Source organism: Rhipicephalus microplus, chromosome 10, assembly GCF_043290135.1.
Source record: "Rhipicephalus microplus isolate Deutch F79 chromosome 10, USDA_Rmic, whole genome shotgun sequence".
Taxonomy (NCBI): Eukaryota; Metazoa; Arthropoda; class Arachnida; order Ixodida; family Ixodidae; genus Rhipicephalus; species Rhipicephalus microplus.
The window spans coordinates 95,980,985-95,996,325 of record NC_134709.1 but is presented as its reverse complement, the minus strand read 5'-3'; the positions used below and the strand labels follow the sequence as shown (position 1 = coordinate 95,996,325).

Here is a 15,341-nt window from a genome sequence, read left to right as displayed (position 1 = left end):
CGTGTAACAACATGACTATCCAGGCTCATGATGCGCTGGTGGCTGTTTCGCTAGCTTCACTTATAGCAAATTTGGTATTACGGGACGAGAATGGGTGACGAAGGTGTGATACTGGTGCTAAAATGATAAACATGAAATGCATGTCATGTAACAACATGACTACATGCTACGCTCATGATGCGCTCGCGCCGTTTCGCTAGCTTCTCATGTACCAAACTCGGTATCACGCAACGCGAACGCCCGACATACGTAAATCACTTCCAAACCTTATAATCACAACATGCGTGTCATGTAACAACATAACTATATGCCACACTGATGGTGCGCTCGCGGTGGTTTCGCTAGCTTCACATGCCAAATTTGGTATTGCGTGACCACAATGTATGACGAAAATATGAGACTGGTGCAAACATGACAATCATGAGAAGCATGTCACCTGAGAGCATGACTACATGCCACAGTCACGGCGCCAATATATTTTGACGTCACGTGGTGCGCGTGCTCGGCGGCGTTCATTTCGTCGCTTAACGCTGGCGTTGCCACGTCAGGTACCGGTCCTGCCATAAACTCGCAGGCGCGCGCCACGCTGCATTGCTTTGACGCAAGCGCCTTTCAGGGCGTCCTTCGTCCCTCCGTCACGAAAAGACAAGACGCAGCGTTGTCTGGGTAATGCATCGGCACGAAGTGCAGCATGTCGCCTTTCGCGCCGGTTGCCGTGGCGCCGCGCCGACCGACGCTAGTCGCCCCTGGCGTCAGACTATAGATAGAGTGCTAGCGTTTTGCTAACGTAGCGTAGCTGTGCCCAGCGTGCGCGCGCGTCAACGATACGTTAGAGTATTGGGCCCTTCATGATGCGCTCGCGGCCGTTTTGCTAACTGCACATATACCAAATTTGGTGTTAGGTGACGTCAATAAATGACAAAATATATGACTGGTGCAAACATGATGATCCTGGCACGCGTGTCATGTAAGAACATGACAAGCCACGCTCATAGCGTGCTCGTGGCCGTTTCGATAGCTCCACATATACTAAATCTGGTATCAAGTGACGTGAATAAATGACCAAGGTAAAAAACACATCCAAACAAGAGACTCATGACACGGAAATCATGTACGGCATCATTTACCTCCACCTCATATCGTCATGCTGATTTTAAAGTGACATATCAAAATTTCTCCTGTGAGCTTCGCATATCATTAATTCCCACTGTACGTGGAATCTGCCAATTGTTATGTTTTGCAGAGTTTTTAACGCTGATGTCAGACACAGATAAATGGTTCTGGCTTCTACGAAGATAAAAAAAAGCTATACAGCAGCTACCACTTCGTTGAGTGAACGGCGGGTGAAGCGTACGGCGATGTCATCACCGCGACAACCATTCACTCAACCAAGTCTATGTCCTGAAAGTGTTGATGCGAACCTAGCTAAAGTACGTTTAAATACCCCAGCCACTCACAGACGTTCGACAACGCGCGTAGGATGACTCACATTCGAATACAACACAGTGACAACCGTGGACTTTTTCGTGCGAGACTCAGTCCCAGTTGTGACCAACGCCTTTACGCCACAAACGCCATCCGCACCACCAGTGGCCGACGACGGTATCTCTTTATCGGCGTTTTTCTCTCTAGACGCGATCATGTCGGCCATGTCTGCAAGAAAAAACATAGGATCATTACTTCAACAGGAACAGACAAGAAGATTGGGTGAGTTGGTGACGTTTCATGATAAAAATATAAAAGAGCGTTTAGACAAAGCTCTTTTTTATAAGACAAAAAATATTTCCGGGGTTTTGTGTCTAAACGGTGATTCATATTTTTATCATGGAACAAAATTAAAATCGCCGACGATAACGATACTTCTTAATGCCAACTTGGAGTGCTGCCTCGTGCTGGGGCAACGCAAGCCGTATATGAAGGTTTGGCTATAGGCACCGTTATAGCATTTTAAAATTCGTTACCGATTGTCACAGAAACCGCCAGCGTTGAAATGATTTTCACAGCACTCAGTGCATCGAAGGCGTCGCGAATCGAACGAAACGCCGACAGCGTCGTTACGACAAGCAAGGCCAGCCGTAGGGCACGGGCCAGCCCTGCTTTATGTGCACCCGAGCTCCATCGGAAGGGCCAGCACGCTTGTCAGAGGAAGATGGCAAGGTTGGAGGCCAGTAGATTGTGTATCGACAGACTCTGCATTCCCTCTCCTTTGTCTGTGTTTGCTCTAACGGTTACGCCGGCAAACCTCTACGCCACTCAGCACAGGAATAGGTGCCTAAGAGATCAACTCAGCGTCTCTGATCAGCTCTATCATCCCTGATGCGTTTAGTTATTTGTTTTGCAACACTGCAGGCCTGAATACCTTGTAGTGTTGTGGAGTTACAGTGGAAGTATTAGAAAATGGGAGTTACAGGAAAAAAAAAAGGAACAGCACAGAAATACTTGATAGCACCGGCAACACAAGCAATACGACAGTGTCGCTAGTACGATTTAAAAAAAAAGAACAAAAAAACAGCTCTAACAGTTTAGAACAACACTCGCAAAACTAGTATTACACCACTGTCAGTTATTCAATAATAAATATGACAAATACTACTCGAGGAATTCATCAGAACTGTCTTCCTCGTAAACGAACTCAGGTACACTGTTCTGAAGCGAAGAAAAACAACTCCGAACTCTTTTATTTTGGCACAAAGTGGGCTTTGGACTATGAGTGTTGGGCGTAGTTCACTGTAGTGGTCGTTAAACTTTAATTTGCCAAATTTACTTGTATACGAAAGCGGAACTTCGCAGTCTATAGTGCACTGATATACACACCGCCACCCGAAAGCTTTAAGCACCCTACGAAGTTTTGCATTGCCTCCGAGATCTGCCCAATGTGACCAAGCGACGATGTCGCGTGATGACGTCCTCGTGTGGCCTCACGATGGTGTCACAATTTATGGCGACCTGTAATATTACGATGACGTCATGAGACGACGTTATCAACTACTGAATTCTTTGATAGCTGGGGTTGATGCTGACGCCACTGATGGTTATTTTTCTCGTTTTTTTCTCGTTTTTCTCGTATTACTTCAACAGTAGCAATCACGCTGAATTAATGAAACCAGGGTACTATTCTCACAAATCTCAGAATTCCATCTTGCATTTCTCTTCGGTTTGTTAATGCATAAAGCGTAACAAATCAGTTTCGGTCGCGTGTTCTATTCCGGCCACGGCGGTCCCATTTCGATAAACGCAAAATGCCAGAGGCCCGTATACTGTGCGCATTACGTGCACTTTAAAGAACACAAAACGGACGGAATTTACAGCGCCCTCCACTACGACAACTCTCACAATTATATCGTGGTTCCGGGATGTTAGACCCAACTTAATATTGTTATCTTTTTCGAACTAGATTACATACGATTGGCTCAACCAAATATCGCATCTACTTCATCTTATGATGAATTTCAAAAGATGAAAAGAACCAAAAAATAAACGCCCGGCAAGACAGCTGCTCAAGAAAACTGCTTTAGAAGTGCACTCGTTTGATTGCAATGTGCTCCAGCGTCGTTTATGTTAGTGTTCCGGTAGTGTAATATCTTATAGGCATCTCAGGCCTAAAATGCTACTAATTAATTATTTCTAGGAAACAGTGAGCTCTGTTCTAGGCGCTCATTAGATGCATGGGAGCGAACGGACTGTATCCTCTAGCGCTGCTCTTCGCACTCAATGTCCGGGCGCGCACGTGTATTCGTTTGTAAGGTATCTTAATATAACGAATGTACCGACACTCATCTTCGTACCCTCTCCCAAACTGCCACCGTGCGGGCGCTGGCCCTATCACCCGTCTCGCGTCGGTTTACTATCGAAAATGCTATGCCACGCTGATTACATGCGCGATGCTCGTGGCGGCCCGAGAGAACGGTGTGCAGCGGCTCGGTTAATATAATGGCGGTACTTTCCTAAAAATAATCAGGGACTTTATTTGTCACTACCTTGTAAAACTAGAGCGGCCTTACCACAATAAAGTGCTACTCCCCTCCCCCTCACCTATGGAGAACTCTGCTCACTCCTACGCTTGCAAGCGTTTTTCGACTGATAACACAAGCATCGATACGCTGTAACTGTGACCCACAATTCATTGATAAATTGATATCTGCGGTTTCACGTCCTTAAACCAGCGTATGATTATGAGAGACGCCGTAATGGACGGGTCTGGAAATTTCGACCACCTGGGGTTCTTTAACATGCACACCAATCTGAGCACGCTGGTCTACAGCATTATCGCCTCCATCGAAAACACAGCCGCCCTTTAATCCCGCCAAATGATTTATTGATATGTGGGGTTTAACGTCCCAAAAACACGATACGATTACGAGAGATGGCGTAGTGGAGGGCTCCGGAAATTTCAAACACCTGGGATTCTTTAACATGCTCCCAAATCGGAGGACATGGACCTACAGCATTTCCATCTCCATCGGAAATGCAGCCGCCGCAGCGGGGTTTGATCACGCGACCTGCGGGTCAGCAGCTGAGTATCTCAGCCACCAGACCACCGCGGCGTGGCAGTGAGCACAATTCCTTCTTTTTTTTTGTTCTTGGCTCTCAAAAACACAACTAGCATACTAGAACTTAATCAGAGATTAAAGTTAACTTGCGTAGCGCGTAGTGAAAAAGGCGTTGGTGGACTCAGTCCATCGCGCCTAACAGAGGACAGTGGCAACATTTATTACACGGCATCTCATAAATCGCAGCAGCGTCTCGGCAAGTGAGGTACGAGTTTGTTTTGGGTAACGATTTATAGTACTATACATCATGTTTCATCATGTACTATACACTATACTATGAGAGAGCATAAAAGGCCTCACAGTCGATGCGGCCCTGTTATGAAAAATAACGCCGTAAACAAGTTCACGACAAGATTATTCCCACGTTTGCCAGTGCAATACTAGTTATACTAGGAATAAATCCTTGGAGCTGGCTTCAACATGTCCAAACAAAACCACGCCACCGTAAGAACAACTGTCGGAGAAACCAAAGTGTAGGGAGCGCCAAGGCACACATCATCCATCCCGGCAATTATTTGGCGCAAGTTTCCTATTTAACGTTTTTCCGGAAGTATGCATCTAGTCTCGAAATGCTGTCGACCTTGACAAACGACAAGGCCGCTTTTTCGTGAGGAGCACGAGTCCTTATTTTAAAGTTCTGGTTATTTCATTTAGGCACATCTTTAAGGCCGGGACTTTACCACTACAAGCGTTGTCCAGCCGTCTATAACCAGGGGCGGATGGGCTCAAGGAGGTTGAATGAAATGTCCCCATCTCCCCGAAGGAAATCGTGAGGAAATGCGAAGGCATTGCTTGCGCCGAGAGAGGGTACTGTTACGGTCAGACATTCGCCTTCATGGACTTCAGACATCGCCTTGAGAGGCGCACAGCCAGCGAGCGGTCTAGAGTGAAGAGCGAGCGTTCTCGGCTCGGTGTAGTCGTTTCACAACGGCGTGTCGAGCACACATTTCCTGATGTCCTTGAGAAGCGCCCAGCCAGCGAATGGTCAAGAGTGAGGCACGAGTGAACTTCAGAGTGGGGCGCAGGAAGGAGAGAGTGAACGGTGAGATTAGGAGCGGCGAAGCTTCGGACTTACCCTCTTCTACGCTCTCTTGCACCACGTGCTCCGTTTTCTAGGAGCAAGGTCAAGCGCGTACGCCCGCAGCTGTTGCTATTCGAGAGGGGGTGAGAGCGAAGACATAAAACCAGCAGCGCGCGGACACCACCGCGGAACACGTCGGGTGTCTGACATAGCCCGGCTCACGGTGCAAGAATAATTCAGGTGAGTGAACTCCGGCATTATCCGCTGCCCGGTAATGTCCTGCTTCGCAAGGAGCCCGAGCGATGGCGCTACGAACTTCGCAAGGGGCTATTACGCATTCACCGAACGTGACTAGAAGGGGAAAGCCAGGCTCTGCCTTTCAACAGCGAAGGTATTCTTAGTCGAGACTTTCATGTCCGGGGAACGTCAGAGTTCATGGAAGGGTATGTGCCAACAAACTTCGTTAAATCCTACACCATATGCGTGCCACCACGCCCACTATTCGCTACTCTTCCAATTCACCAATAAGCCCGCAGCTGCCCCAGGCCCTCCTAGCACGTAATTTATTCTCACTTCATCGCAATCCCATTTCTTTGAACCAGGTTATGTAGTTGGTGAAGACTGAGCCACTAGCTCACTAGTTTCATCAGTGTGTGCCAAGTAGAGCTGCCTGAATTTTTTTTCTGATTCAATTGTGTCAACCCTCAGCAAAGTATCCTTCGGGCCCACTGTTCTAGAAACAGCCCTCCCGATGTCACGTTCAATGCACAAATCATTCAATGTTTCCATCATCCCTATACAGTGGAAAAAGGCACTCTGTGCCCCACTCACCCGCGTATTCCTGAGCGTTGGATGGTGAGTTCAGTCCTATATGCACGTTGATGCCGATGGTCGAAAGAAAGTGGCTTTGTGTCGGGCAGAGCAACAGAAGAACGGTGAGCAGACGTCGGCCTTTCGGTGTTACTTCACGGTGTTTTCAAAAGACAAACGAACAAAAACGTCAAGTTCTCTTGTATCACGCGGCTGCGCCACGGTGCTCTAATTGGACTGTGACGCTACTGCCAGCCACGGGGAACTGCCGGTCTGTTGTCTCCGGTGGCTTGCGTTTCTGGATTCGAGGGACATGGGCGTTTTGATAACAGCCACGATGTCGACGATATCACGTGTTCCTCAGTTGGAAAACTATCGCACGCGAAATCGCGCTCATCTTCGGCGACGCTCTTTGAGTAGGTTATCAGCTCAATAAAATTGTATATTTGTCCAGTCACTTTTCACGCAGCCGGAGGTGTAAGGCCGTTCCTGCTACGATGAGCGCCGCATCTTAGAATACCAAAGCGAAGTAGATAGGAAACGCAGCACTTCGCTGAAGAAACGCATTATGCACCCTTTCAAACGAATAATCCGGTGCCGTGACCTGGCGTGCAGCCGACGTGAAAAAAGTAGAAAACGTGAAATATCAAAAAACAACCTTCGGGCACTTAGCGTTGAATCTGGTCGAATTTCATTTTACGATCTAAAAGCGTGCGGCCACTTCTGCACTAGAAGAAGGTGACTTTATTGAATGATTGATTGATGGATTGATTGGTTGCTTGATTGAGAAAACCTTGACGAGGTCGTGTGAGTGACACCCGCGTCTGGACCATCAGGTCTCAGCCGCATCGCGCGCTTGCTGTACAGTCCAAAGCTTGAAAGCAAAATCTATATTGCTTTCGAAATTCTTTCTAAATTCCTACTCTTTCAAAACTATTTGTTTCTGCAGGGTCGACTTGTAATTACCCTTCCTCACCCGCCTCCTGGAGACGACAACACATTCAGCACTGCCTCCGGCATCAGACTCACTGGAACCGTTCTGCAGTTGATGAGGCTTTAAAGTGTCTTTGGGACTGGCCTACCTCTGACCAAACGAGAATGCCATCTTGTGTGGTCACACATTTTGATGGCTTTCGATGTCACGCTGGTCAAAGGATCACATGACGTCAAGATGAGGTCCCGTCAGCGCTCTAATAAATATTTCTTGCATCGGTCTTCTTGACGCCCCCTACATTCACCATTGATGAGGCAACTAAGGATTCCGTCCTACTTTAAGCAGCTGCATAACGTGGTCGGCAACGTGGCTTCGTACTATAGAGTTAAGTTACACTTGTAATCACTAAATTCGGGCTTCTTTTTTCGCTGAGTTGCTTCCAGGATTTTACAGCTGCTTGATATTTTATTTGTTGGGCTCATTTGCACTTTTTTGAGAATATTAGTTATTTCGTGTCCATCGCGTTCGCCATAGCGCCTTTGGCACTTACTTATAGCACGTTTGTCGATGACGGTGGGTAGTTGAGTCATTGAGTAACATGAAAATTAAAAGAGTGGTCACTCTGGCCAAAGGTGGTGGGGCTACGCAGCTTCCCCCAGGCTTTAAGATGGCAACACATTACTTACTGCTTCAACGAAACACGTGTACTAGTTATTTACTACAGTACCTTTTCTGAAGCATTATACGTCTACGTGTTTTTGCGACTGTGACAGCGGCCTGAATTCGTCTTCATTGTCTGCGATTGTGCGGTGGGATAACATCGGGCTGGGATCAGTCATGGATCGGACGCGAGAGAAGTGCACACGGCGCCGACGCGACGGCACGGTGCGCTACGGTAACGTTGTCACGCTCTGTGTTCTTGAGCATTTAGGGCAATGAACAAGTACGAGCAGCAGCAGGGAGACACCAAAAAATATGTGGGATAACGTGCCTGGCGTGCATCGTGGTCTTCGCTTGTTTCGGCTGCTTCTTACCATGTCTGCTGCTAAATACGAACGCCATATATTTTGTTAAGTGCGCATTGCATTTGTCATTGAAGCCTTACCCTAACGTTTCTGTCAGTGCGACTTCATGTAAGACATCTTTTTGTGTTCTTCACGTCGCGAACTGTTTTTGTGGGTTGCTGCAAAAAGGAAAACTGTATGGAATGTTTCGTAGCAAGGTTGCGAGAATATTGTTTCTTTGGTGAAGAAATCGAGTCACCGCTCAGGTCGCTAGGTTTTATTTCTGCCGATATACATGTATTTGAATTCACTTCATCAGCTAGCTTATCCCGTCGCGGTGGTTTAATGGTTTAATAGCGGCAGCTCCATTTTTGATGGAGGCGGAAATACTGTAGGCCCTTTTGCTGAGATTTCGGTGCACATTAAAGAATCCTAGGTGGCCGAAATTTTCGGAGCCCTCCAATACGGCATCTCTCACAATGATATTGATACGTGTAAGGAACTGTCGCCCCGACACAGCTGAATTGGCACCCAAATGAAGAAGACGACAACGTGGTTGTTGTGGGCTGGACTCTCGAGCTTCTCCCGTTGGCCTGCTTGACTGTGTGCTCTCTAACCCTTTCGGCCCTGGCAGTGTCAACTGACATCACCGCACAAATTTTCCCATAGTATCTCCGAAACGTAACTAACACTGCTCATTCTTGGGGGCATAGTTCTTCATTGATCCCCACTGCATTCGACATCAATATTGCGGCACGTTTGTGGAGGTAGCAGCCACAAAGAAGAAGAAGCGTGACCGAGGTCTTCCGTGAAGCCTGGGCGCGTAAGTTGAGGCGGGTAAGCACCATATTCAGGACGACGTACCGAAGCTGTTTCAGCGAGTATTAGGCTGAAAAGTAAGACGTGGTTTCCATTTTGTGTGCACCATTGATTGGCAGAAAAAAATAAGCCACTTTTTTCATTTTCTAATCACAGGGCCCTAATTACTTAATTTGATGCCACGTTAATTGATCCGAAAATACTTGTGCCATTGGTTCAATTCTTTGTTTGTGGTATTCTGAGGTTCTAACTATGAGAAAATGCGCACAAAAAGTGTATCTGACCAAAATAAAAAAATCCAGGGCTGAAACGGCTAAGCCGTTAGCAAGACCAGCTCTCGGTGAATAAATCTTCCCCGTAACATCTTTTGGTGGAGGTGCTGGGTATGTGCACTGCCCGCGTTACTGTTGCTGGTCAACACACTTCCGTTCTCTTCGCAGTCCTCGATGCTTGCCCACACGACGTCATCCTTGGAATTGACTTCTTAACCGCCCACTCCACCCTCATCGATTGTTCTACCGGTATCTTACGGCTCGAATTTCCTTTGTGCACCGATTTCACTCCTCCAAGTCGCACTGCGCTACGATCCATGGAGTCTCTACGGCTACCACCCCAGGCTGCTATGCACATTCCTCTGTCGCCCTTCCAATCCGTTCCTGATGAAGACTATCTGGTGGCTCCCCTCATTGATTTGACCCTTACGCACCACATCGTACTACCACATACTATAGTGGTTGTTGCTAACAACACGGTGCTACTTCCAGTTCTGAACTTTTCGACGTCGACCCAAGTTCTTTCCAAGGCATCACTTTAGCCGATCTTTCCACCCTTGATGAATGTTCGATTGATTCTTTTACCCCTGACACTAAGACTGTGGCGAAACCTGTCATCACTCTGCAATAAAAAGCGTTCCTCGACAAAATGAAATCCGGCGACCTCTTACCTTCCCAAGTTGCAGCGCTCCGGGGTGTTCTATTTCCTTACCTGGATATCTTTGGCATCGACGACCGTTCTCTGGGCCGCACAAGTGCCGTAACCCACCGCATCGACACCGGCGACGCCAGTCCACTCCACAAACGCCCTTGTCACGTGTCACATGCTGAGCGCCAAGTTATACATACGGAGGTCGAGAAAATGCTGAGTAAAGACGTCATTGAGCCTTCATCGAGTCCTTGGACATCCCCTGTGGTATTAGTTGAAAAGCAGGACAACACCTGGCGCTTTTGCGTCGACTATGGCCACCTGAATCGGATCACCAAGAAGGACGTTTATCCTTTACCCCGAATCGATGATGCGCTCGACAGCCTCCACGGCGCCAACTATTTCTCGTCCCTCGACCTTCGATCCGGATACTGGCAAATTTCGGTCGACGACCGCGACCGCGAGAAGACAGCATTCATCACACCCCACGGCCTTTACCAATTCAAGGTCACGACTTTTGGGTTGTGCAATGCCCCGGCTGCTTTTGAGCGTATGATGGACTCTCTTCTTCGCGGCTTCAAATGGTCGACCTGCCTTTGCTATCTGGATGATGTAATCATTTTCTCGCCCTCCTTTGAAAGCCACCTGTCTCGTCTCTCGGCAATTTTTGACGTTTTTCGTTGCGCTGGTCTCCAACTGAATTCGCGGAAACGCTCATTTTGACGCCGGCAGATTAAACTACTCGGCCACCTTGTTGACGCCACTGGTGTTCAACCCGACCCTGACAAAGTCCGTGCACTCCGAGAATTCCCGGTTCCGCGTTCCACACAAGAAGTTCGCAGTTTTATTGGGCTCTGCTTATACTTCCGCCGCTTTGCCTTCAACTTCGCGGATATTGCTAGGCCCCTCACAGATCTCCTCAAAAAGAATGTGCCCTTTCTTGGGGAAGGGACCAAGAACATTCCTTCACTTCGCTAATTACCGCCTTCACATCACCACCTGTGTTGGCTCATTTTGATCCAGCGGCTCAAACAGAGCTCCACACCGATGCAAGTGGCCATGGCATTGGCATGCTGTACTCGCTAAGATACAGAATGGCACCAACCGTGTGATAGCCTACGCTAGCTGCCTTTTGTCGTAAGCGGAACAAAATTATTCCATCACTGAGCGGGAATGCTTAGCCCTCGCTTGGGCTATTGCGAAATTCCGTCCGTACTTATATGGACGTCCGTTCGCAGTCATCACGGACCATCATGCGCTTTGCTGGCTGTCGACGCTTAAGGACCCTACAGGAAGACTCGACCGATGGGCACTTCGATTACAGGAGTACACGTTCTCGGTTGTTTACAAATCTGGAAAGCTGCACAGCGATGCTGACTGCTTATCCCGGCACCCCGTTGATCCACCTAGCTCCACTGATTTGAAATCCGATGGCTGCGTTTTAGCCATCACTGACTTTCTGGACGTGGCCGACGAACAGCACCGAGATCCATCGCTGCTCACCATCATTGACCATCGTCAATCGCGTTATGCTTACCCTTCTCTTAGCAGATACCTACTTCAAGACAACGTTTTGTACCGCCGCAACTTACACCCCGACGGCACGGAACTTTTACTCGTCGTACCGCATCACCTGTGAAAGGATGTTCTGCGACAATTCCACGACGCTCCAACTTCTAGACATCTAGGAGTCTCCAGAACTTACGACCGCATTCGACGACGAGTATTCTGGAAGGGCCTCTACCGCTCTGTTCGCCGTTACGTAGCATCATGCGACCTCTGCCAGCGCCGAAAGAAGCCTACGACTCCCCCTGCCGGTCTTCCTCAACCTATTGAAGTTCCAGCCGAGCCATTTTATCGAGTGGGGTTGGACTTGCTAGGTCGCTTTCCTACTTCTACAGCTGGAAATAAATGGATTGCAGTGGCCACAGACTATGCCGCTCGGTATGCAATCACTCGAGCGCTACCAACCAGCTGCGCAACCGACGTTGCCGACTTTCTGCTGTACGACATTATTCTCCAGCATGGCGCTCCGTCTCACCTGCTCATAGACCATGGTCGCTACTTTCTATCTCGTGTGGTTGATGATCTACTCTGATCTTGAGCTACCCGTCGCAACTTCATCACATCTTACCACCCTCCGACTAACGGCCTTACGGAGCGCCTAAACCGCACATTGACAGGCATACCTACCATGTACGTATCTACCGACCACACTGATTGGGACATAGCTCTTCCGTTTATAACCTTCGCCTACAACTCGCCTCGTCATGAAACAGCGGACTACTCCCCTTTTTATCTACTCTTCGGACGTCATCCCTTACTGCCCTTCGACACACTGCTTTCATCAGACCACCCATCCTCCACTTCGTACGCTCTGGATGCGATCACCCGGGCCTTCACGGCACGCGCGGTAGCGCGCGCTCGGTTATCGTCGTCGCAGACAGCACAGAAGTTCCTTTATGACCGTCGACATAGAGATGGCGTTTTTTCTGCGGGATCTCTTGTTCTCCTGTGGCTCCCTTCTCGACCTGTTGGCCTCTGCGAGAAACTACTATCGCAATACGCTGGGCCCTACCGAGTCATTTGTCAGGTCACGCCTGTGACCTACAAGATTGCCGCTATCACAAACTCATCAGCTGCTGCACCCAGAGCGGAAGTAGTCCACGTTTCTCGTCTCAAGCCCTACAACGCCGACTCGCTCATTTAACAGGCACCGAGACGGTGCCTTACGGGCCGGGGTGATGATACGTGTATGGAACTGTCGCCCCGACACAGCTGAATTAGCACCCAAATGAAGAAGACGACAACGTGGTTGTTGTGGGTTGGACTCTCAAGCTTCTCCCGTTGGCCTGCTTGACTATGCGCTCTCTAAGCCGTTAGCAAGACCAGCTCTCGGTGAATAAATCTTCCCCGTAACAATATCAAGGTTTTGGGACGTTAAACCCCACATATAAATCAATGAGCGAGGTTTTGTGAAAAGTGCGGCTATGCTCAGTATCGTTATCTGTACCATTTGCAAATTGCCTAAAGCTCCAACGAGCGCACAAAAGAGAAGTGCTGAGCCTAACTGTAAAAACTGGCCTTCAAACGCACGGCATATACTGGTGTAATACTCACGGACAACTGTCATTTTATGAAAACACCTCGTAAACAGCCGTAAAGGGCAATGGACTTATGCTGTATATTGAAACACGGAGAGATTGGTTCTAGTGGGTAATTTTTAAATGTGGTTAGATTGGTTGCACTGTTAAGGTATCTTCCAATCAAAGACCATTACAGACTACCTTTGTTGCAATAACAATTATATGACCACGCTTGACGTGCTCTTGCCACCAGCGTCGCCGTCGCCGTCATGTTCCGTATAAAGACCAAATTGATATCCTTTCTAATCACACAGTTTGGATCGCAGGTAGAACGCAGACGATGCGCATACGGAGCGCGACACAATACAACCAATTTAACTTAATATGTCACGCTCGAGAGCAGTGAAGTAAATAATATTTAGCTATCGTCCTGACATACTGCCAGACTGTCTGCGTGTATTATTTGCAGCGAAGTAGACACGTGCAAATATTCGTGCACAAGGAATACCCAAAAGAATGTCACAGTATTCGCAGAGATAGAATAAGTGTATATTACAACTCTGTGAAAGTAGTTTCATTACACCGTAAGAATGCTATGCCAAGAGAACACCGACTACCAACCCTATTCTGCCCTGCCGCTAAGCTGAACTTCAAAGTTGAATGAATATCTTGCTCTCGCTCATGTTATTCATTTATTAACGGTTAAAACCTTGTTGTACAGGCTTATATTTTATGAATATAGTACTTTTGAAAGTTTACTGTTTTTTACTGGTTATCTCGTTTGAAAGCAAAGGAAAACAAAATAAATACAGATTTTCAATTTTTCTTTCATGGGAATAATTATCGTGATTAAGAACTGTATCCTATTTGGTCAGGCACTCTCCAAGTTCAGAATTTGAGAACTTGGAATGAAATATTTATTGCTGTTTGTTTATGTGGGCACAATTTGTATACATCTTCTTTCGATCAACATTTTTTTTTTTTTGCAAAACTAACTTCCAATTCATTGTTCTGAGCCAAAAACCTGCACGTATAGGTTTCGTCAGAATCAGGAAGGCTGTCCATGGGACCACAGTATGACTATGATTCACGCCTTAGTGAACGGCTTCGTAAATTTAGTCCATCTGGTGTTCTGGCACGCACACTGACATTGCGCACTACGCAAGCTCCTCTATCGAGACGAAATTCAGTCTCACCGCCGCGGCCAGCTTCGATGTTGTGCGAATATAACGTCACTACGCTTTAAAAAAAGGCAGTTCGACTTACCGATCTTGTACAGCAAAAATAATGGAATAAACAAAAATAAATAAATAGTAAAAGGTAAACAGTTGGATGCGTATATGAAGAATGAGAAACGATCTGCAGTGTGTTGGCGACAGATGCACGCATTGCTATGCGAAATCGATCTCAAAGACCTGTGACAATAAAATAAGTTCAGTGTGATAAACAACGCAAACGCCTGGCATTCTGTTACCTGCAGTTCTGTCGCGGGAATTCGCGCCTCACGGTCTCGCGTACCGCAAGTAGCAAAATTGGAAGCACGTACTGCACTGACGTTTGCCGGTCTTTAGTATTTCAAAACACGTAATTGCAATTAAACACTGTTTCGAAAATTGTGAGATGTGCACTCTTTTTTCGTCCCACTTGTTCCTGGAAGTGTTGAGTAAGCTCGAGTGATGATTATTTACTTATTTATTTATTTTAAAACACTGCAACCCTATTAAGGAATTTTTCTTAGGATAGAATACAAATATTTGATACAAATAATAGGGCGAACAAAACAATAAAAAACGAGCTACGTGTGGTACCAAATCTATGCAAATATATATAAAATTGAAGCAACACCTCAAATACATTTTTCAACACAACGAAAAGTAAAATAAGCTAGTTGCCCAATATGGGAGATGAATAAACTCGGAGATGGCTGCAACACCACATTGTTGGACAGTTGATTCCATGCATTCGAGACCCTGCGAAAAAAGGAGTACCTAAAGCAGTTGTTGACGAAGGGAGCGGTTGCCGTACAGCGCGACGTAATAATGACGCCTACCAAGCTTACGGCATGACGTTGTCAAGATACAAAGGTTGTCGCAGAGATAACGCCGTCACCGCGCGGTAGTACACGCTCTGCCCCGAACTATATCCCCCGCTTGCGCAAAACGCGCGTTTGCGGCAGCGCACAGCCACTTCAAGCGC

At 47.3% G+C, this 15,341-nt stretch overlaps 1 protein-coding gene across 1 annotated transcript in view; it reads right to left on the bottom strand.

Moving 5' to 3' along the window:
• The window catches only part of LOC119185936 (MIF4G domain-containing protein B), a 45,150-nt gene extending 38,483 nt beyond the window's left edge, over positions 1-6,667 (bottom strand). Inside the window, exons 1-2 of the mRNA XM_037434744.2 lie at positions 6,403-6,667; positions 1,490-1,653 (exon numbers count right to left, since the gene is read on the bottom strand). Coding sequence (XP_037290641.2) covers positions 1,490-1,651 — 162 coding nt within the window. The 5' untranslated portion in view covers positions 1,652-1,653; positions 6,403-6,667. The remainder of the gene's footprint in view (positions 1-1,489; positions 1,654-6,402) is intronic.
• Between the last annotated feature and the right edge of the window lie 8,674 nt (positions 6,668-15,341).